The sequence below is a fragment of the Mustela erminea genome, chromosome 14, assembly GCF_009829155.1.
Source record: "Mustela erminea isolate mMusErm1 chromosome 14, mMusErm1.Pri, whole genome shotgun sequence".
NCBI lineage: Eukaryota > Metazoa > Chordata > Mammalia > Carnivora > Mustelidae > Mustela > Mustela erminea.
In genome coordinates, this window is record NC_045627.1 from 77,411,719 (window position 1) to 77,436,159 (window position 24,441).

Genomic DNA, 24,441 nt, shown 5'->3' on the forward strand with positions numbered 1-24,441 from the left:
TAGGGACCAATTATTAGCACTCTCCTCTCTATCTGAATTCTAAGCAAATGTGAGCTGAACAATTAAATGGCAAACCTAATGAGTTTGAAAAATATAACTTCAAATTTAGTCACTTGCCATGGATACTAGACTAGGGCATGGTTTACCTCATGGAGATCTTCCCAGATAAGAAATTATGAGATAAAGGAGCAGAGTATAATTCACATCATCTGAACATACCCCCATTCATCAAAAGAATAAATCACTCCACCTGCTATGGTCAACCTGGGGAGTGGTTATACACCCTGGGGAATAAACCAGCAATTTGTCAGGATAGCTCTGTACCCACCTTCAGGAGGAAGGATGCCAATTCCTATCACTGACTCTCTGGGTATTCTCCTGGCACCCATGGTGGTCAGTTTTGATTTCATATCCAGAAAGCTCTGAAATGGGTTGGAACAGTACATATATCAAGCTCATGTAGTACATAAATCAGCTCCCATGATACTCCTGGTAATTTATCTGCAATGTATTCTCAAATTATGTCTCACTAGTTATATGACCACACTAAATAACTTATTAAGTACTAAATGCTGAATTAAATGATAATTGCATTAAATACTAAAATGCATAAAGTTAGATCAATATTAAAATTTCAACAAGGAAGAAATGCCCTAAATTGAAGAGTCACCTGCCCTTTATCAAATTTCAAGGGGAAATTATTAAAGCTTAAAAGATTTTGATTTCAAGTTAAAATCATAGGTAAAGTCCAAATTAAAATTATTTTGCCTTTGTGAGTTAAAAATTTCTCACATAAATTCCAAAAACTATCCTTCAATATTACTTATTCTATTTAGTCCTTGCCAGAACCATTCTCCATTCACATGTAGAGTTGGGATTGTCTCTTACCAAGATGCATGAAAATTTCCTTTCAGTTGTATTAGTTCAGTAGCAAGTCTTTCATAGGCCTTATTTTTAAAGAATACAAATACTTACTAACTCACAAAACATTTTCACAGCACTGGCCCCACAATTACCAAAGTTAGAAAATAGGCCAATATTTAGCCTCTACTGGAATTATCTCAAGCAAAATTGTGTTTCCCAGGGATGCTCAGATGGCTCAGTCAGTAAAGCATCTGCCTTCAGCTTAGGTCATGATCTTAGGGTCCTCAGATCAAGTCCCACATTGGGCTCCCTGCTCTGCGGGGAGCCTGCTCCTCCCTCTGCCTGCTGCTCTTCCTGTTTGTGCTCTCTCTCTCTCAATCTCCCTGTTAAATAAGTAAATAAAATCTTATAAAAGAAATTGTGTTGCCCAAACTTAGGTCTTAGTGTTGTCAAAAATCATAGCAGAGACTCAGTGGTATCTGAATTAAAAGGGTCTCTGCAAGTTTTCCCAAATCCATGACTTGTGGGTTTAAGTTTGAGAAATTTCTAAGCAAGATATTAATGTTGGTCTTAGGCTTACTTATCACTTAGACAGTTCTTGCAAAGTTTAGAAATTTGTAATGGTATCAGCCACGAGCACCGTATTCAGCACTGTATTCAAATGCCTTTTCCCCCCACACTGTCTATTCAAAAACCTCTTTGTTTCTGTTTACCTCAATAATAAGTTGAGAATGCCTCTTCTGGCAGGTAGCCCCCATGAACGAGCATGTCCTTTCTAGTTCCCTGCAGCTGTTGCCACAGCACATCATTATGGCATTGCTCCTGAGGAAAGCCTGGTCTCTCAGATGTTATTAGAGACAATCTGAGACCATGTGGTGAAGAGTGACCTTGAGCTTGTATTCATACCACATGATTCCAAGATGCATCCATAGGTTCTTCCTTGGTCCTAAATTAATTCTTTAATTCAGCAAATATTTAGTAAACATCTGCAACATACCAAGTACTTTTTGACACTGAAATTTTAACATGGACAATGGGACCCACTCCTCATATGAAATGTATACAAAGTATAAAAATTAGGATTCAACAACATATGACTCAAAAAGCTTTACTTTAGGGAAAGATCTAGGGAGGCTATGTTTTGGATAAATTTTTACAGTGGGAAGAGGATGATTTCACACAGTCTGAAAATAAAAGAGAGTGTATACCAGCTGTGGAACTTCTCAGGTATCAAATACCTATTTTCTCCCAGGGTGGATATTTGAATATGTCCCATGAAAATAAACCAGATATTTCTAAATCCATACACTTCATCTGTTCTATCTTTTGACGTCACTATAAGGAGGGAACTCTATAACATAAAAAGCAAAAGTCATTCTCTTGGTGGCTTTTATGATTTACCTTGTGTTACTAGAAAGTAAGGCAATTCTCTGTTCTGATAGTTCTCTTTGTCATCCAATCTTACCAACCTGGTCAGAGAGAGTGAAACAGAGGCTCAACACAAATGATAATATGGGGATAACTGTTCATTATGTTAACTGAGGGTTCAAAATATCAAAGACAATTCTGCACTCAAGGGAAAATAGGATAAAAATAATAACAACACTAACACATGAGAAATTAAACAAACACAATGTAAAGTTCTGGATTTAGATTTTAAAACTCAGTTGTAGAAGTTTTAAGTTGGAACACTTGTTTTGATCAAAGTTCACGTGAGAAAGACCTGGAATTGTTGATTGGGTCCAACAGTACAGTAGTTCTAAAAATTAAAAACAAAAACAAAAACAAAAAACTATTTTAAAGCACATGTAAATATGGAATACATTAAGAGAAATACTTCTACCATATTCTACACTAGTCAGATCACATCTAAAATATGCGTTCATTTTACATTTAAGAGGAACATTGAAAAACAAAATGCTGAAAACCATGTTAAATGAGAAAGAGTTTTGTGCTTTTTATGAGACTATGAGTAAACTCCTTGAGGACAGGACTATATTACATATGTCTAAAGTGGCAGTGTCTGGCCTTCTTCCCAGAACACTGAAGTATTCCGTAAATGTTTGTGCATGAATAATGAATGCAAAATTTAAGATATGGGACTTGTTTAATTTGAACATATAAGAAAAATTTCAAATAATAAATATTTGAAGGAATTTTAAGGAGATTAAAAATATTCTATTTAACTTTAATGATCCAAAAAGATCCCAAGAATATAAGTTTTTGTTCAGTATAATGAATTCTAACTGTAGTATAAACCTTTTGGGGGAAAAATACTGCCTTCATAAAAAGCAATTTTTTTGCTAGATATAAGTGAGGATGCTAGATAACCATTTGTCAAAAATTTCAGAGCACTTGGGAACATTGGACTAGGTAACCTCTAGGATTCCTTCCAATTCTGAGAATGAGTTATTTCAAGGAGTCTGCGATGACCACTGATTTTTCTTACAGTTTGATTTTTATGGTATAAAATACCATTCTGAGTACATAAGAAAGGCAACTTATATCAGTCGTAATTTGTGCTGCATCTAACTGTCCTTCACATTTAAAAATTCAAGTGATTGAAATTAGTTTTAAAAATATTTATATCCTATCTCCTTGCACAAAAGATTAAAAACAAATAACTGCATATTAATCTATCTTATTGATTCTTCCATGAACAAAGTAGGTATCTTTCAATAGGCTATAGAAAATCGTAATTAACAGATGTCTTATTTCACAAAGAAACATTTTACAGAAAAACCATTTTTGGAGTTTCTCAATATTGAACCGAAAATGGCTCCATTCGCTAATAGCAAAATAATCACATTTTCCTTAAAGGAAAAAAAAAAACATTTTAATAATATCGATTAAGAGGAAAATGCCAGTGTTTGAGTCACTTATGTCTCCAGGAAGATTTAAGTACTTCTTCAAGAACTTTAAAATTATTGTCACAAACTACTTAAATGTCTGACATGAACCTTTTATACAGTAAATGTAAAAGCTAACTGGATTATGTTGCATTTTGAATTTCTTAACCTAGACGCTAGCATATTGTGGTTCAAAAATGAATCTTGAGCTTCGTATTGATTCCCAGAATCATGGAGAGAAAAAAGTACTTCTTTAGTAAATTAATTCTTAAGAGGGGGGAAACGCTACTGAAGGATTGATCTGAGCTTTATTGTAAGAAGAGCCTCCAGTCATAAATTACCGGCACACAGGCAGGAGTCGATGTGTCGTTTCTATTGTAATCAGCTGCTTTTATACTTCCACTTGTCAAGGTTGACTTGATCATATTGTGCACGTCTTGGATGTCAAAGGCATTCATTTGCTCTTCTTGAAAGCAGGACAAGTATTTCTCAGACAACTTAGACCTCTAACTTGAGGAAGTAATGTATTTTGCAGTATGAGTGTGAGGGTGTTCTATGAGGGGGGAGCATTTTTTTTTTCTAGCACATGTTTCAAAATTTCAAGTTATCCAGTTTCCCATTTTCACTCTTTGAGGAGTAATATGTATTAAATATCCATTCTGGGGATCTAGCTTTTAAATGACCTTTTCAGTACTCATCCTTTTGCTCATTTTGATTTGCTCAGATAAATTACAACCACCTGGCCTTTTGTATTAAAGAAGGTTACATACAAAATTGACCTTTTGATACTTATTGGGAGATCTAGGTTCATTGTATTTGAGATTAACTGCTGTTACTGTTTTCTTGGTTATGTCTTAAATAACTTTATACGAGGATGGTAAAGCTCGTTTTTTTTGTTTGTTTGTTTGTTTTGTTTTGCCCATTTGTTTCGAGCTATTTCTAACACCATAGGGATAGACTCTAAACAATAAAAAAGAAAATATGTTTGAAAAAATAATAAATATGACTTCTTTAGATCATATGATGTCTGATGATTTATATATATTATTTCAATTTCTCTTAACCTTGATAAAGCCAAAATTATCTTTTGACCATTCTGCTCCTTGCCACATTGCTTAATAAGACTCAGCCTTCCATCTGTTTCTTGAGTACTTTAAGGGCAGACTTGCCTCCAGAACCTTGCAGTTGCTGTTCCCTCTGCTTGAAATGATCTTTTCTAGCTTCCCTTGTTCCATTCACCTAATATTCTACTTCTTCCCCTGCATTTTCTTGGCCTCTGTGTGGTTAGGGTGGGGCATGTGACTATTTATGGGCCATAAGGTATGTCGCTTCTGGTTTGAGACACTGGAAAGTCCATATAGGATCCACTAGCTTTCTGCCTTTACACTTAAGGAATCCTTGGGTTGAGATGCAGAACCTCAAGACTGAAGCAGTCTGTATTACTGGTTTACCAGATAGGAAGTTATTTACATCTGTAGAAGATTTTGTGTGAGCAAGAAATAGACTTTTCTATTTTAAACTACTGAGCTTTTGGGTATGCATGCATATCCTGAGTTTCAAGGTTTTAGGTTAAATGACATTTCTTAGGACACCTTCTGTCATCCTCCTACCTAAAGCACTTTCTCCTTCTGCTAGCTCTTTCTCCCAATCATTATATGTTTTCTGCAGTGGTTTTCTGGTAATATTTTATTTAAGTATATGTTGAACAAACAAGACTTCTGTATGCCGTTAGTAATGATTTTTAAGTGTCTAGAGTAATCTTTAAATTGGCAATCAGCACTTTATTTTTGACTTTTTGTTTTAATGTCAAGAAGTGCAAACAAACCAAAATAAAATACCACCTTGCAAAGGTCCATTGTATTTCCTATTGATCACCAGAAAGGATGGTCTCATATCAAGCAATAGCAGAGTTCTTAACTTTTCTACAGAAATCCATTCTGTATGAAATGATTCCTTTCATTCAGAAGTGAGGTCATCTTTGGCAAAGTCTAAATCAACGATGCCTATCTTTGTCACAAAGAAAGGACTGAGAACCCAAATTTCAGAATTTCCTGAAGTGACCTTCAAAATTCTACAATATTTTTACATGTCTTAAAGTTTTTGCTCACTAAGAAATAGCTAAGTCTGGGGCACCTGGGTGGCTTAAAGCCTCTGCCTTCAGCTCGGGTCATGAGCCCAGAGTCCGAGGATCGAGCCCCGCATCAGGCTCTCTGCTCGGCAGGGAGCCTGCTTCCTCCTCTCTCTCTGCCTGTCTCTCTGCCTACTTGTGATCTCTGTCAAATAAATAAATAAAATATTAAAAAAAAAAGAAATAGGTAAGTCTTTGTTACTTTCAAATCCAGCCTGCATAAGTATTTCATCCAACATCAGAGTATTGTCTGTCTCTAGTCTCCTGGTAGATGGTCTAGAAGAGTCCTGATAGGTTGTTTTTTTTTTTTTTTTAATATCATGTAAAAGCTTACTGAATTTAGAATCCAAAGAGTCACCTTTTATATATGTAGGAGCTGAGTGATTTAGTGCAGCAGTGTGGTGAGTGGCTGATGGAGGATCAGGCTAGTTGGACCGAGGAAGCAGGTATTGGTGCTGGCCCTGCCCCCTCCCCAGACCCTTCTGCAAGTCGGGAAAAACACAGCCTTTGGCCATAGTGGAGAAGTGGGCAGCAGCGATTCCCGCCCCCCCGGGGGGGGGGGAGCACGTATCCCATGCACCCCAGAGGTAAAAGTTCTTTTTCAATGAATGGATGTTCACAGCCAAACTTATTCACTAAGTAGATGAAGATATGAATGAACTCTCTATCAAATGGTTCTAAGAATGGCCTTTTACAAAGGAAGGAGGGAAGGAAGGAAGGAGGAGAAGGAGGGAAAAGAACAAAAGGGGAATGGAGGGGAGAGAAAGGGAAGGGAAGAAAGAAAAAAATTCTGCTCAGAATTTTAGTTTAAACTCTTTAAGGTTCATCTTTTGGATTCCAAATAAAGAAGAATTTCAGAATCTCCTTTTGTTCCTTAATAAAATTTCTTGATAAGGCAGGAGACTTTACTGAGAATTATTTTCTTATTGCTGATGCATGAAGAGATGACTTACAGTCATACTTCTTTTTCCATTGGTAAATTAAATAAAATATGTTGCTAAATATAAGATAAAAAGAAATATATAAAGGCATATCATCTGCATTATCAAAGTGTTGCATGGGAAATCAACTATCTATTATTAAGATACAAATTATTTTCTTTTGAAAGAGTTCACAAGATGGAATTCTTCATTGATGCAGGCAACAGGCACACACAGTTGATGGAAACCAGGAATTGGCTATGCTGGGACATGTTAGTATTTCACTTAGACAACAGAGAAATGTTGAAGCTACCAATTCTATCCTAACTTACTTCAATATGTTAAAAGAAATGTTAGCAAAGATTAGCAGTTTCTGGAGTGGATATGATAATTTGATAGAAATATTATTTCACTTTTCTTTGTTTTCTCCACACCAACATGAACTTGATCTTTCCAAACAGAATGGTTCTCCCATGGTTTATCCAATGATACAGAGCTTAACTGATTTGATGAACAATCTTGTGGGTGCTTTAAGAAATAGCTTTTGTAGTAAGAAAAAAATCCCAAACTTTGGCTTGGTCTAACCCTTTCAGATTAAAGGGCTAGATCCTTTGGTCTAAACCCTTGCAGATTAAACCATACAGACTTACAGTGATTGATACAGAGAGACAGTTGTCAGGTGCTATTTCCATTTTCTTGGCTTGAGACTGCAACTGGGAAGAATTGTGCCATGTAAGAAGTACTGTTTTGGCTCCTAGGCATGACCATGAATACATAAGGATAAGGAAGATCTGTCATACTTTCTTTGACATTGCCTAAATTAACCTAAACAAAGACAGTCCATACTTAACTGCCCTACTTATAAAAGTGAGATATATTTTCTTTAACTCCTGTCAGTAGAGAGCTTTTAAGACCTTATTATAGGCAAATGATGGTGATACTATCAGGCCATACAGTTTGTGCCACTCTGATCCTGATAGTATGGGCAATTTTTAGAGTTCCATGAGAATTATACTACATGGAAGCTATTTAAAATCAGTAAGGGGGCACCTGGGTGGCTCAGTCGTTAAGCGCCTGACTCTTGATTTCAGTGCAGGTCATGATCTCAGGGTTCTGAGATCAAAACCTGTGTTGGGCTCTGTGCTGGGTGTGGAGGACTGCTTAAGATTCTCTCTCTCTGTCCCTTCCCCCCTCAAAAAACAAAACAAAATAAAGTAAGTATGTAAGGTTTATAATGGAGATAAAATCATTCAGTCTAGAATATAGGTGATGTTGTACATACAACCTCGTAAACATCAAAGTTTAAGAACCACTAGCTTGTCATCAACAAGCTAGAGGAATAAATAAAAGGAAACTTTAGAAATAGATGTTTGGGCTTTTGAACCCATTCTGCTTTTAAGATATATATCAAGTTCTTATCCAACGAATAGGGATGTATAGAGAATCCTAAAGTAGTCTTACTTGCTTTCATTATTCATTCTATTTTATTTTTAAGCATTAATATCTGTTGAGAAATTTGTCTGTTGAAAGAATTTAAGAAAATAGTAGAGTTACATTCTGGTTCTAGATGAGGGGCAATTAGCGTCTGAAGACAGTAGTAAGTTAAATTATTGAATCCATTGAAATTGCAAAGAAAAAAAATTTTTTTGAAAAAAAATTTTTAAGTAAACAACTATTTCAAGAGTAACATAGTCCCCCCCCCCCAAAAAAAGAGTAACATAGTCCCAATAGGTGCAGAAGTCTAGAAAAAGGTAATTAAAGTAATCTGAATAAGAATGTTATGCCAGGCCACGCCCATAAAATGCTAATACTAGTTTCAAACCAGAAGACTGGAAAGGGAAACATTCCCAGTATTCTGAATAAGAATTTGAGACTTGCACCTTGCAGATTTAGTTGTCTAAAGTGCTAGAAATCATACTCCCCTAATTTAAGGATACAAAAATTTATTGCCACTTCTTTTTACTTCCTTGCACCATTCTAATACCAAAATAACAAAATTAATTGTTCACCTCCATTGCTTTATGTTAGCTGTATTTGTGTCAAACACAGCTATTGATACTATACAACAGAAATACTCTTTTTCATAAAATGTTGCTTAATCTCTTATTGAAGCACTTTGTTCATTTTGGTATGGAAGTTCAAGAGTAATGACTAAATCATCTTGATTGCACCCTCCATGCCTTTCTAAAATCTTGGGAATGTAATTGCTATTAAAAATACGAATGCATTATAATGACTTTATGGCAGTTTTTTTTCCATAATTTTTGCAGTATTACAATAAGGTAAATGAAAAGCAACATGAAACCTGCCATCGATTTGTTGGGTCCACAAAATTGCCCCATTCTAAAAAAAATATATATCCGTTTAGTTTGGAGGATAAAACTTCTAGAATATGAGGGACACAAACTTTTTTTTTGGGGGGGACACATACTTTTAAAGGCTTAATCATAATTAAAATTAGTTTTATCATAACTTGCTTTCACTCACATTTGGATGATAAAGATTTTTATACTTTAAGTCACTCATTAATTGTTCATTCATCAAATGACTACCAACTAGCACTGTAATAAAAAACAAATAAAAACAGATCTTTTCCTTAAGGAAGATTTCAGAAAAGTCTAAAGATATTAGAAGATAGTACCATACTAACGTAGTCAATAATTTATAAGTGAAATGATTACTTCAAACTTGGGGTAAAATAGAAGCACCTTTGGAAGTGGGGGAGAAGGATGGATAGAACCTAGACATAGAATGTCTATGAGACATGAAGGAGACATGAAGACAACTGGGGACAGTTAGTTACTGTTCTGTTGTGTGATTTTTAAGGATTATTTTCCTAAAATCTTTTAGAGAGTTGTATGCCTTTTGTTGCAAAGGTGGTTAGTATGAACTATGAAGAATGATACAGTATTTGAAATAGTTGTATTGAGTAGAAAAATTATCATATACATTTGATAGAATCAATGATTATTCCTGGTTGCCACATTTAAGCCAGGATTTTCATATTATTTTTAATTTCATGGCTTGTTTTGTAAGACATTTTGAATAATAAGATAGTTATTATAGACAACAAACATGACACTAAGAACATCTCTTTAATTTTTAAATTTTCTTCACCACAGTGTTTATGGCAGCATGATTATAATCTATTGTATTATGGTCAATTTGTTCTTTTGGCTTTATCTTTATGCTGAATAATTGGCAATAGCAGATTAGTTATAAAACAGATCATCTGTTTTATGGCTTCTTATTGCTGTACAAAATGTTAAAATTCATTTTATATAAAAATCACAATCACAAAATTAATTTAATTTCAAAAGTTCTTAGGAAAATATTCTATATTTCCTCCCAATTTGTAGGTTAAAGTTTTATCATTCTTAGTCACAAATAGCAGAAAGCAGTTCCAAGTCTAAATTCATTTTACCACAATTATGACATTTAACAACTGTGTCATAAATTTGCAACATTGTTAAAAGGGAGAGTAGTGGAGCAAAATGTGTCACTAGTGCTGAAGAAAATGGACCTCTGGTAATTAGTGTGCCACCTTCAAAGACAAAATTAGTGCTTGAAATTTAACATAATAATTGTACCAATGAACAGTTACCAAGTGCTCACAATGTTCCAGTCTCTGTGTTGAGCTGTCCAAGGGAATTTCCTCTTCAGTGCCTTATCCCTTCTGATATTACTGTTATTCCCATTTTTATGGAGAGAAATAATAAGTATTAGAAATGTCTGAGTAATTTGGCTATGGTCCAAGAGCTTGTGGATGGAGAAGCTGGGATTCAAACGAATCCTCCGAGGTACAGTTGTAGGTGTAGACACTGTTAATATCCCAACTATTCCAATGAGAAAAATTGAGGCTTAGAGAGCCCTAAATAATTTGGTTAAGCTCAAACAGCTAATAAGTGAAGAAAAAAAAAATGGTGTTCAGACACAGGACCTCTTCACTCCAAAGTCTGACTATATTGCCTGTCAGATAATCTTTGACAATATTGAAGTCACTAGCATGTCATTTACATCCTTTTTGTTCTGACACAGAGGGGACTAAATTCAGGAAGGAATGCATACAGACGTTACCTGGCAAGAGGGGGCACAATTGGTAAGGATATGGCTCAATGCCAGAAATTAGTAGCAAAGAGAATCTCACTTTATTCCACTTCATTATTTTAGGGCCATCATACCAAAGCAAAAGTGTTTCAGGAGAAAGTGACTTACCTTTTCTGAGTTTCAGTCAAAATATTTGCATTAGTTTTCTAAAGTCAGAAATTCAGTGTTCAGCCAGTCCTCAAACTAGTCCTCTACTAAGTGGCCCAGAGTTAATTTGTCTGGCTAATTCCCTATTTGTATCTTTTAAAGTACACTATCTTGTGCCCTAATTATTTTTATATTACCATGTCTCTTTTTATGTATTACAGCGTTATGGTCTTAGGCAAAAATAGTGTTTTTCTTGATTTTGCAAACAGTATTGTAGGAAGCATTTGATTCTTAAAAAGCGATGGAAATTCAAACCTCAAAGGACAGATAGGGAATCTTTAAAAATACCTTTATATTCTACAAATCTTTTTTTAAATGAACAAAAGTATTAGATAGTCATTGATTTTTCTTTATTATGAGTAGTGAGGTTCACAATAATATATTACAGTCCAGAGAAATATATTCTTTGTCAAAGATAGTGAAATTGGAATATTTATAGACTTATATTACAATTTGTGGTATGGAGTATTCATGCACTATATTTTGTAGACCTTTTACTTTTAGATCTAGGGAGAAGGTAAGATAAGGAAACAGAGCTGTTCATTTTGTTAAAAGTCTCTTAACTATAGAAAACTAACTGAGGGTTTCTGGAGGGGAGGTGGGTGTGGGGGATGGTCTAAACCAGTGATGGGGAAGGAGGACTTGTGATGAACACTGGATATTATATACAAGAGATGAATCACTAAATTCTACTCCTGAAACCAATGCTATACTATATGTTAACCAATTTGGATTTAAATAAAAATGTGGAAGGAAAAAAATCTCTCAATTATATGAGATATCATTTGTAATATGAGGAGAACTAGTATAAATGAAGAAAAAATTTTTTGAGAGAGGGAGAGAGAAAGGCGTTGGGAGGGTCAGAGGGAGAGAGAGAATCTTAAGCACGCTCCACACCTAGCATGGAGCCCAATGCTGGGCTCAATCTCACAACCTTGAGATCATGACCTGAGCTGAAATCAAGAGTTAGACTCTTAACCAACTGGGTCATCAAGGCACCCCCACATGAAGAAACTTTTTAATACAAATGTTAGAAAATTGTGTTTAAACCCAAACTAAAATTTACAATTTTCTCATGGGAATTTGTACATTACCATAGGAAAGATAGTTTGTATATTTGTGTATGTGTGTGTTTGTGTGCCGTATCTATGTGTGGGTCTGTATGTATATTTTTATCTGAAAGACAAAGAGCATTGTGTCTTCTACACTTGGTATCCCTTGACATCTGAAGTAATGTTACATTTGCATTTGTATAAACAGAATGTTCAGATCTATTGACCACTCCTAAGGCACAAACAAGATTCTATTTTCTAGCAGCTGTATTTTTAATAATGTAATTTTGAGGTTATATTAAGTGAATAATTTGGTGGTTTATATCATTCACTTTTTCCTTTGATTATGTTTTTAGTGTGTCTTCATTGCTTTTAAATATACATATAATTTAGGAACTTAAACTATTACTCAATAATAAGTGTATTATTTCTATACATCCATATTGGCCTGTGGATGTTCTCTTTTTAATAATGACAAAGCAAGGCCTTAAATTATATTTTAGACGCTCATTTCATGAACACTGTCACTGCTGTGTTACAAGTGTTAAAACAAAAATGTTAAATAATAAACTGCCATCAGGTGTTGGCTTTTGTTCCTTCATCAACTGAAAGCGAATTTTATGAATGATGCATCACGACACGACATACATTTACATTCAAATACCAGTTGTTAACGTTTTAAGTTAATGCCAGTGAATCTTTAAAAATCTCTGTGAATAATGAAGCTATTCATTGTGTTCAAGGATTTTGCCTTTTTCAATGATAGGATTTTCTTCTCATTTGAAAGAGTATTTAATTGCATCGCTCATCCACTTTTAATATTTAATAATAATTTTATTAGCTGTGTAGAATGAGAAGGGCAGGATTTGCAATATCTACTGCTGGTCATCAATTTTTTCTTATCATGACTTAATGAATATTATAATTACAAGGAAAGGCAGAAATATAAATTAGGTTGGTAGTTGGCTGGGACTTGCTAGTTTATTGCTTTTAGCTTGGGCAAAGCCCAGAGTAGACATAAGGAAAAAGAAACAAATATCTGGGGGTGCTTCAGAAGACCTGGCACAAAATTTTTGTAACCTACTAATCATTGCTTGTTTTAAATAATGAACACAGACGGTTTGAATCAAGTTACAAACACTGTCAGTAATAATTCCTGCTGGTTCCACAGCAGTTGACAGACTCTTGACGACTTCCAAAACTTAGTCTTGGCAGGTGTATGTTTCTTTAATCTCTAATTAATGCCTTTTGAAACTTTTTTTTAAAGATTTATTTATTTATTTGTTTGTTTGTTTATTTGACGGACAGAGATCACAAGCAGGCAGGAAGGCAGGCAGAGAGAGAGGAGGAGGCTGGCTCCCCGCTGAGCAGAGAGCCCGACGCGGGGCTCGATCCCAGGACCTTGGGATCAAGACCTGAGCTGAAGGCAGAGGCCCTAACCCACTGAGCCACCTAGGTGCCCCCTTTTGAAAACTGTTATTATCTTTTTCTTAAACACGTTTACTGGTATTTACCTTCAGCTGAGATAAAAACTGCATTATTTTGAGTGGGAAGACTTGGCATATCCATCATCATAGCAGGGCCTTTTACTGAACTAGCCCTCCCATCTTGGGTTTTCAGAATGCTTTTGAATACATTTCATTAGGTCTGTGGGATAGAAGTCAGGGCAAAAGTTCTTTACAGTCATCATGCGTTCAAAGCCTCTATGGATTAATGACCCAGGCCATGGGGAAAAAACAATTTTTATGTTAGTGATCTAGGTATAGATGTGTGTGTCAGATGATTCCTAAGTTTTGAGTACCATTTGTTCAAAATGGAACTGATCTTGTTGAATTTCCTGTTTTTAAACCTATTTTAAACAAATCATTTTTAACCCCCTGCAGCAATTGCTTCGAGAACGACAGCAGATGGCCAGCCGTCCCTTTGCTTCTGTTGATGTTGCACTGGAAGTAGGAGCCGAACAAGCAGAGTTTCTGCGAGGGCCATTAGAGGTAGGAACTGTGGTACCGAGAGGGGACCTGTGATTTGCATATTTATATTGCTTCTCTAATTTGCATCTGCTTGTACAGCCAAATAGAGTCTGATTATGTAGAGTTGACAAGATTCAGCTACATTTGTGATGCCACTTCCAAGGCACATAGTTTTAATAGTATGACATGAGCTGTAACAAAAGCCACTGGAGAGTCTATTAGTCTAGGCAAGAGTGACAGACTGCTCACTGGCAGCCTGGAGCTGACAGGTAGGAGCTGAAGGAATTTAAGATACAGGTATGATGGAAGAAACAAAGCACCTCTATTTAGTCCTTGGAGTGCCCAACACCTTTTAGTTCCCAATTCACATTTATCTTTATTAACAAAGTTGACTACAACAGGTGGGTGGAAATGAGTTGCATTTTAATCACATAGTTGCATTTTTGAATGTTGAGAATTATAGAATATTGTGAATATTTTCATTTGTGGTAATGGCTGTATTAGTATAATCTTTTTATTGCACATGCAGAAATAGAGTATAGTGAAGGAGAAATCATTATGTGCAAGTAAATGTTGTACTGGACTCCTGCAATAATGCCTGGAATGGTTTCTGAAAATAAGAACACACCGAGAGGGAAAATCCACAGATTGTGATTAACGACTAATCAAAGCATTTTGAGGCATAGTAATTTAGTTATATGCTTATTATTTTTTATTTCTATTTCACAGATGGTAAGACGTTTAAGTAGGAAGATTAAGAAACACTATAGAATTGAAAATTGCTTTCCCTTTTTAAAAAATGTCCTTATATGACTAATTTCATGTTGCTATTTTCAAATCTTGCTTTTCTTCAAGGAAAGCAAGGAATATAAAAATAGACTCCTCCAAAAACCTAGGTACAAATAGAATTGATTCTGTCTCTAGCACTTTAGTTATTTGGGGAAAAAAAAAATTAAACAACTGAATCAGGCCTTGCAGATGCTATCCAAAGAGCCAGTTTCTAGAGGACATTTCTCTGTGAATTTTTGTGTACTTGATTTATTATTCTAGATCACAGATTGCCATGGAAGCTCAGATCATTAGGAAATTAGTATGTATATTTTCCATTACTTGGGGAGAAGTTAGAAGACAGAAGATTAAATGGAAGTTACCGGAAGTGCTCCGATTTCATGTTGGCTCTTTACCTCACCTCACTTTAGTACAAAATCTTTAACAAATAGGAAACCTGCACTGTTTGAATCCTACTTCTTTTTCTCCTCATCTGTTAAAAACATTGTCCAACACTGCGAAAACACAAGTCACAGGAGAGAAATGGATGTAAAGAATACAGACTTAGTCCACAGAAGAAAGGGACCAATCAAAGAACTAGAAAACTCACAAACGTAAGGAGCAAATGTAATTCACGTACATATGTACCTCCCTGGTGTGTTAGCTGCTGCTCACTAGTGCTCAAGAGTGTATCGTTAGGTGTGTGTGTTCCTAATCTTTCCATTTCTTTGTTTTATTTCTTCCAGATTTTGTTTCCTTATCATTGTCATTTTTAGCATTAAATTTTATTATATAGAATTTAAAGATTTCTGCCTCTACTTATAGTTCGTGTTTGCCTGCTAGTCCTTTTATTCCTTTACTTCCAACTTCTCTGTATCCTTTTGTTTCCTACTTATCCCTTGTAGAGGTGACTATTCACTTTATCCTGCCATCCTATAGTCCATCTTTTGATTAACTTCCTGAATCTATTTACATTGACAATAATTACTATACTCCCAAGGATTATTTTAGCTACTCCATTGTGTGTGCAGGTGTGTGTACATGTGTGTGCTGTTCTTGTTGTTGTTACTACCCTTCTGTTTTGTTCTTTTTCCCTATTGCTCTTGGATAAATTGATGTCCTTCTAATAAACAGTGTTACATATTCTATTTCTCTGTTTCTGATGGTTACACATTACATACCAAGATTCATAGTGATGGTTCTTTTCCCTATCACCATCTAAGCTTATTAATACACATTTCACCCTGCCTGTCTCAAACAAAATTAATATTTTAATATGCTTTTAACTCCTTCTGTTTCTCCTACCCTATGTTAATACTGCTTGGAAATATTAATCCAGATATGGGCGTACTTTTAAAATTTAAGTAACAGTGAATTATCTTTACCCTTCTTTTTCTTTATATCTAGGTGCTTACTCATGCATTTCATTTATTTTTCACTATAATAAATCCTCCAAGATACCTTTTAAAGAGAAATTTTATGTGGCATGCTCTTTGAGACCTCAAATGCCTATCAGTATGTTTATTTTGTCCTCACATGGAATAACAATTTAATTAGATATAAAATTCAATTTCAAAGTTCTCTTCTTCAGAACTTCAAAGGTATTAATTGCCCCTTTGGCTCAAGTTTGATGTCAGTTTGATTCTCTGTCCTTCGTAAATGATCTCCATTTCCTTTTTGCAGGCTTTCAGAATTTTCTTGTTTCTCAATGTTCTTAAATCTCTCTCAGATATGTACCCATTATCTCATATTTGGCATTCTATACCCCCTTTAAATCTGCAGCTCTATAACTTTGTATTTTTCTGGATAATCTTTGGTTACTATTTCTTTTAATATTTCTTACCGTATTCTTTCTTGGATTTTCCATTAGATGCTCTTGATACTTCTTCTATCATCTGTATTTCTTTTTTTTTTTTAAGATTTTATTTATTTGACAGAGAACACAAGTAGGCAAAGAGACAGGCAGAGAGAGAGGGGGAAGCAGACACCCTGCTGAGCAGAGAGCCTGATGCGGGGCTCGATCCCAGCACCCTGAGATCATGACCCCGAGCTGAAGGCAGAGACTTAACCCACTGAGCCACCCAGGTGCCCCTGTCATCTGTATTTCTTAACTTGTCTCTCATTATTTCTACTCTTTCGATTCTTTCTGGTGCCTCTGGGAACATTCCTCAATCTGCCATTCCAGTATACTGATTTTTCTTAGAGTGTATCCTTCTGTTATTTAACCTATTCACTGACTTCGTATCAACAATGATATATTTTGCTGTCAATAGCTGCAATTGTTTTCATAACTGCTTGTGGATGCCTCATATTTCTAATATCCTCCCTCATCTTTCTGAAGCCATTCATATTTAATTTAAATAGTGCTACGGGCTTTCCCTTATATTTGACTTCCTCTGGTATAGATCATTCCATATTTCTATTTTCATGGTGCTTACACTCTTCAGAGGTCTCCCTTCTTTTTTCTATGTACACATATTTTATTTCAGCTACTAAGATCCACTTAGGAAGAACGATAAAATCCTTGACTCTCAATTGTACTCTTTTAAGCAATTAGTGGTTGGGGGAGAGGAACCTGCCTATGATATATAATCTAGCTTCAGTCACCACTGCTCATTTGTCATGGATGTCCCTTTCACTAGCAAGACTTTAAAGTACTTCCTTCCCAAGCATTATTCCCACCAGATGGTAGCCTCTCTGCAGTTGGAGCGCCACAGTTGAGGTGGGGAAAAGTGAATGCTTAGGGGTTGTCCAGAACCCCACATGTATGGGTCTGGGATTCTATACCCCAGGTGAGCTCTAAAGCTACTCTATCATTAGTTTGCAGTCTTGTGCTGACACTGGCTGTTTCTGCTGCTTTCTTGCCATGCACAGGTGGGATAGGCATCACCTATCCAGGCAGAGCGTGGACTCTGACCCTCTCCTAATGCAGGAAACCATTTACTTCCTATAAGAGGCCTAACCACCTTCTATCTTTCCAACCATTACTTCAAGTTTCTGTATGAATTGCTGCGTGTGTTCTGACAACCAGCAGAATTCTTATAACTTATATGTTATCACTATGTTTTGAACTCAGGGGAGGGGGACAAGTAACTCATTTTGTTTTATCATTTGTTGGCTACAGGACCATGTGTGTACCTTAAAGGGTAGCTCTATTCTCAAGTTTTTGAGGAACCTCCATGCTGTCTTAGAGTGGCTGCACCAGCTTGCATTCGCACCAACAGTGTAGGAGGGTTCCCCTTTCTCCGCATCCTCTGCCAACATCTGTAATATCCTGATTTGTTAATTTTAGCTATTCTGACTGGTGTGAGGTGGTATCTCACTATGGTTTTGATTTGTATTTCCCTGATGCTGAGTGATGTGGAGTACTTTGTCATGTGTCTTTTAGCCATTTGGATGTCTTCTTTACAGAAATGTCTGTTCATGTCTTCTGCCCATTTCTCGATTGGATTATTTGTTCTTTGGGTGTTGAGTTTGATAAGTTCTTTATAGTTTTTTTTATACTAGCTCTTTATTTGATATGTCATTTGTAAATATCTTCTCCCATTCTGTCAGTTGTCTTTTGGTTTTGTTGACTGTTTCCTTTGCTGTGCAAAAAGCTTTTGATCTCGATGAAGTCCCAATAGTTCATTTTTGCCCTGGCTTCCCTTGCCTTTGGTTTTACGATGTTTCTAGGAAGAGGTTGCTGGGGCTGAGGTCAAAGAGATTGCTGCCTATGTTCTCCTAATGGATTTTGATGGATTCCAGTCTTACATTGAGGTCTTTCATCCATTTTGACTCTGGTTGGTCCAGTTTCATTCATCTGCATTTGGCTGTCCAATTTTCCCAACACCATTTGTTGAAGAGACTGTCTTTTTTTCCACTGGACATCCTTTCCTGCTTGTTGAAGATTAATTGACCATAGAGTTGAAGGTCCATTTCTGGGCTCTCTATTCAGTTCCATTGATCTATGGGTCTGTTTTTATAGCAGTACCATACTGTCTTGATGATAACAGCTTTGTAATAGAGCTTGAAGTCTGGGATTGTGATGCTGCCAACTTTGGTTTTCTTTTTTCAACATTCCTCTGGCTATTTGTGGTTGTTTCTGGTTCCATATAAATTTTAGGATTATTTGTTCCATTTCTTTGCAACAAATTGATGGCATTTTAATAGCGATTGCTTTAAATGTGTATATTGCTTCAGGTAGCATAGACATTTTTCACAATATTTGTTCTTCCAATCCATGACCATGGAAAATTTTTCCATTTCTTTGTGACTTCCTCCATTTATCTCATGAGTACTTTATAGTTTTCTGAGTACAGATTCTTTGCCTCTTTGGTTAGGTATTCCTAGGTATCTTATGGTTTTGGGTACAATTGTAAATGGGATTGACTCCTTAATTTCTCTTTCTTCTGTCTTTTTGTTGGTTTATAGAAATGCAACTGATTTCTGTGCATTGATTTTATATCCTGACACTTTACTGAATTCCTGAATGAGTTCTAGCAGTTTTGGAGTGGAATTTTTGGGGTTTTCCACATAAACTGTCATATCATCTGCAAAGAGTGAGAGCTTGCCTCCTCCTTGCCAATTTGGATGCCTTTTATTTCTTTTTGTTGTGTAATTGCTGAGGCTAGGACTTCTAGTACTATGTTGAATAGCAGTGGTGATAGCATCCCTGCCATGTTCCTGACCTCAGGGAAAAAGCTCTCAGTTTTTCCCCATTGAGAATGATATTTGCTGTGGGTTTTTCATAGATGGCTTTTGTGATATTGAGGTATGTACCCTCTATCCCTACACTGTGAAGAGTTTTGATCAAAAAAGGATGATGTACTTTGTCAAATGTTTTTTCAGCATCTATTGAGAGTATCATATGGTTCTTGTCCTTTTTTTAATTAATTAACCCTGATTGATTTGTGGATGTTGAACCAACCTTGTAGCCCAGGAATAAATCCCACTTGGTCGTGGTGAATAATCCTCTTAAGGTACTGTTGGATCCATTGGCTAGTATTTTGGTGAGAATTTTTGCATCTGTGTTCATCAGGGATATTGGTCTGTAATTCTCCTTTTGACGGAGTCTTTGTCTGGTTTTGGGATCAAGGTAATGCTGGCCTCTCAAGATGAGTTTGGAAGTTTTCCTTCCCTTTCTATTTTTGGCACAGTTTCAGGAGAATAGGTATTAATTCTTCTTTAAATGTTGGTAGAATTCCCCCGGGAAGCCATGTTTGTTGGGATATTTTTGATGACAGCTTCAATCTCCTTACTGGTTATGGGTCTGTTCAGGTTTTCTATTTCTTCCTGGTTCAGTTTTGATAGTTTATAAGTCTCTAGGAATGTGTCCATTTCTTCTAGATTTTCAAATTTCCTGGGTATAGTTGCTCATAATATGTTGTTATAATTGTTTTTGTTTCTCTGGAGTTGGTTGTGATCTCCCCTCCTTGATTCATGATTTTATTTATTTGTTTCCTTTCTCTTTCTTTTTGATAAGTCTGTCCAGGGGTTTATCAATCTTATTAATTCTTTCAAAGAACCAGCTCCCAATTTTGTTGATCTCTTCTAGTGTTCTTTTGGTTTCTATTTCATTGACTTCTGCTCTGATCTTTATGATTTCTCTTCTCCTGCTGGGTTTAGGCTTTCTTTTCTGTTCTTTCTCCAGCTCCTTTAGGTGTAGGTATATTTGAGACCTTTCTTGTTTCTTGAGAAAGGCTTGTATTGCAATATACTTTCCTCTCAGGACCTCCTCTGCTGTATCCCACAGATTTTGAACCATTGTGATTTCATTTTCATTTGTTTCCATGATTTTTTCAATTCTTCTTTAATTTCCCAGTTGACCCATTCATTCTTTAGTATGTTGCTCTTTAGCCTCCATGTATTTGAGTCTTTCCAACTTTCCTCTTGTCATTGAGTTCTAGTTTCAAAGCACTGTGGTCTGAAAATATGCAGAGAATGATCCCAGTCTTTTGGACCAATTGAGATCTGATTTACGACCAAGGATGTGATCTATTCTCGAGAAAGTTCCACGTGCACTAGAGAAGAATGTGTATTCTGTTATTTTGGGATGGAATATTCTGAATATATCTGTGATGTCCATCTGGTCCAGTATGTCACTTAAAGCCTTTATTTCCTTGTTGATCTTTTGTTTTGATGATATGTCCATTTCAGTGAGGGGAGTGTTAAATTCCCCTACTATTATTGTATTATTGTCGATGTGTTTCTTTGATTTTGTCACTAATTGGTTTATATAACTGGCTGCTCCCATATTAGGGGCATAGATATTTAAAATTGTTAGATCTTCTTGTTAGACCGACCCTTTAAGTATGATATAGTACCCTTCCTCATCTCTTATTATAGTCTTTGGCTTAAAATCTAATTTATCTGTTTTAAGGATTGCCACCCCAGCTTTCTTTTGATGTCCATTAGCATGGTAACTTATTTCCCACCTCCTCACTTTAAATCTGAAGGTGTCTTTGGGTCTAAAATGAATTTCTTGCAGACATCATAACAATGTCTTGTCTTGTTTTTGTGGGTTATTTTTTTTTAAGATTTTATTTATTTATTTGACAGACAGAGATCACAAGCAGAGAGGCAGGCAGAGAGAGAGGGGGACGCAGATTCCCCGCTGGGCAGAGACCCCGACATGGGGCTCAATCCCAGGACCCTGAGATCATGACCTGAGCCAAAGGCAGTGGCTTAACCCACTGAGCCACCCAGGCACCCCTTGTGGGTTTTTTAAAAATTCATTTGATACCCTATGTCTTTTGATTGGGGCATTTAGCCCACTTACATTCAAAGTAACTATTGAGAGATATGAATTTAGTGTCATTGTATTGCCTGTAAGGTGACTGGTACTGTATATAATCTCTGTTCCTTTCTGGTCTGTTACTTTTAAGCTCTCTCTTTATATAGAGGACCTCTGTCAATATTTTATGTAGGGCTGGTGTGGTGTTTGCAAATTCTTTTAGTTTTTGTTTGTTCTGGAGGCTTTTTACCCCTCCTTCTATTTTCTGTGACAGCGTAGCTGGATAGAATATTCTTGGCTGCATATTTTTCTTGTTTAGTGCTCTAAATATATCATGCCAGTCCTTTCTGGCCTGCCAGGTCTCTGTGGATAGGTCTGCTGCCAATCTAATATTTCTACCATTGTATGTTACAGACCTCTTGTCCCGAACTGCTATCAGGATTTTCTCTTTGTCACTGAGAATTGAATTAGAATAGAATTAGAATTGAATAGAATAGAATTTTACTAATAGAGGACAGGGTGTGGACCTATTTTTTTTTTTATTTTGAGGGGGGCTCTCTGTGCTTCCTGGATTTTGATGGTTGTTCTCTTTGCCAAATTGGGGAAATTCTCTGTTATAATTTGCTCCAATATACCTTCTGCCCTCTCTCTCTTTCTTCTTCTGGGATCTCAATTATTCTAACATTGTTTCATCTTATGGTATCACTTATCTCTCGAATTCTCCCTTAGTGGTCCAGTAGTTGTTTATCTTCTTCTGCTCAGCTTCTTTATTCTCCATCATTTGGTCTTCTGTATCACTAATTCTTTCTTCTGCCTCATTTATCCTAGCAGTAAGAGCCTCCATATTTGATTGCACCTTATTAATAACTTTTTTTTATTTCAAATTGGTTAGATTTTAGCTTTTTTATTTCTCCAGGAAGGAATTTTATTTATCCAGAAAGGGATTCTCTAGTATCTTCCATGCTTTTCTCGAGCCCAGCTGGCACCTTGATAATTGTCATTCTGAACTTTAGTTCTGACACATTACCAATGTCCATATTGATTAGGTCCCTAGCCATTGGTACTGCCTCTTGTTCCTTTTTCTTGAGGTGAGTTTTTCCACCTTGTCATTTTATCCAGATAAGAATAGATGAATGAGAGAACAAAATATTAAAAGGGTAGCAACAGCCCCAGAAAAATATACACTAACCAAATCAGAAGATTCCTGAAACTTCTAGATTATGGTTGCTTTTCTGTTCCTATAATTGCTTCTCTTATTCCCTTCCATCCTGTTGATTTTGTAGATATTCAGAATGGTTTGATAACTATCTGGCTGAACTCCTGGGACCCAATGGTATTTAAGTCTTCTACTCTTCTGCCATCTTACTCCTCTGTCATTCCATCTTGCTCCTCCCCCCACTGAAAAATGCTTTTGCGAATGTTTATGTACAAGTACCATTTCTTGGCCATGTAATTAAGAATAGAAATGCTGGGTCATATGGTAATTTTTTATTATTTATTGAAAAAAATTCTTTCCCCATTGAATGATCTTGGGACCTTTGTTGAAAATCAATTTACCATAGGTGTAGGGATTTATTTTTCTGGACACTCAATGACATTCCATTGTTTGATAGGTCTATCATATGACAGTACCACATATCTTGATTATTATAGCTTTGTAGTAAGTTTTAGAATTCTAAATTATGAGTCTTTCATCTTTGTTCTCTTTGAAGATTGTTTTGGTTCTTTAAGGTCTCTGAATTTCCACATTAATTTTAGGGTAAGTTTGTCAATTGCTACAATAAAGCCCATTAGTATTTTGATAGGACTTGTGTTGAATCTGTAGATCAATTTGGGGAAATATGTAATATTTTAACCTTTACTTTATTAAGGTGGTAATTTCATTAATTGAGTACCTTCATGCCCCATGCCTAAAATCCTAAATCCCATAATAGGTTTCTTCTCTCTTGGTAAATAATTATGATTTCTGATAATTGAAATTCCCTATAGCTACATATGTCTAACCATGTTAAATAAATCCACAATATAGATTTAAAAAAATATAAGCTGAAAACATTGTAGTTCAGTAGATTTGTTTTAGAGCTTAAATTGTTTCTCTATTTCTTCCTGTAAAATTAAACATCAGAAATAAATCTGAGCAGCTGCTAGTATCTTCCTTTAGAAAATAATAGCAGTAGAAGTAGAATGTTTAAAATTTTATTTTCTTTTTTCCTTTGCTAAGCATTTTGTGATAATTACTATTAAGTGGAAGTTATCTATCTGAAATGTATATATATACATATACATATATATGTGAAATTTGTTTTCCATTTTTACAGTACACTGGAAACTGGTCCAAATCTCTTTTTTTAAATATACATAACAGTACAATGTGGTTTATTGATTTGCTTACACGGTGAATTCCAAAACTTAGGCTCTGAAATTGCATTAGGGATTTTATTTAAACCTAAAAATCAAAGTAATTTTAAAGTTTCTCTGTTGGGTTTTTCTTAAAATTCAGTGTTTAACTTCAATACAAAGCCATAGGTTAGCTGGCTATTACTGTTCTGTAAATATTTTTTGAGTGTTCATAATGTAGTAAGTTAAGAAATGGATTTCTTTTAAATTAAATTTGACTCATGTGCCACTGAGTTCCACATCTGTACAGTCAGGAGAAAATGTAAGGTGCAATATGGAATAATTACTTCTGATACATCTATGGGTAACTGTGTGCTACTATACACCAAATGGCCTATTCAATGAAGTAGATGTTTTCCTGAAAATTTTTACATATATATAAATTACATTTTTTAACAAGTGAGAAGTGCTGAATCTTTATAGGACCTTTGTGTAAAGCCCTAGGTGTAAAACCATTTGTGACTGAAAAACATACATCTAATGTGACTAATCACATTCTAAATTATCTATAGCAAATATAAATC

The 24,441-nt window shown here is 35.5% G+C and overlaps 1 protein-coding gene across 1 annotated transcript in view; it reads left to right on the plus strand.

The window, feature by feature from the left end:
• The window catches only part of ATRNL1 (attractin like 1), a 796,208-nt gene that overhangs the window by 530,389 nt on the left and 241,378 nt on the right, over positions 1-24,441 (plus strand). Inside the window, exon 27 of the mRNA XM_032313798.1 lies at positions 13,951-14,058. Coding sequence (XP_032169689.1) covers positions 13,951-14,058 — 108 coding nt within the window. The remainder of the gene's footprint in view (positions 1-13,950; positions 14,059-24,441) is intronic.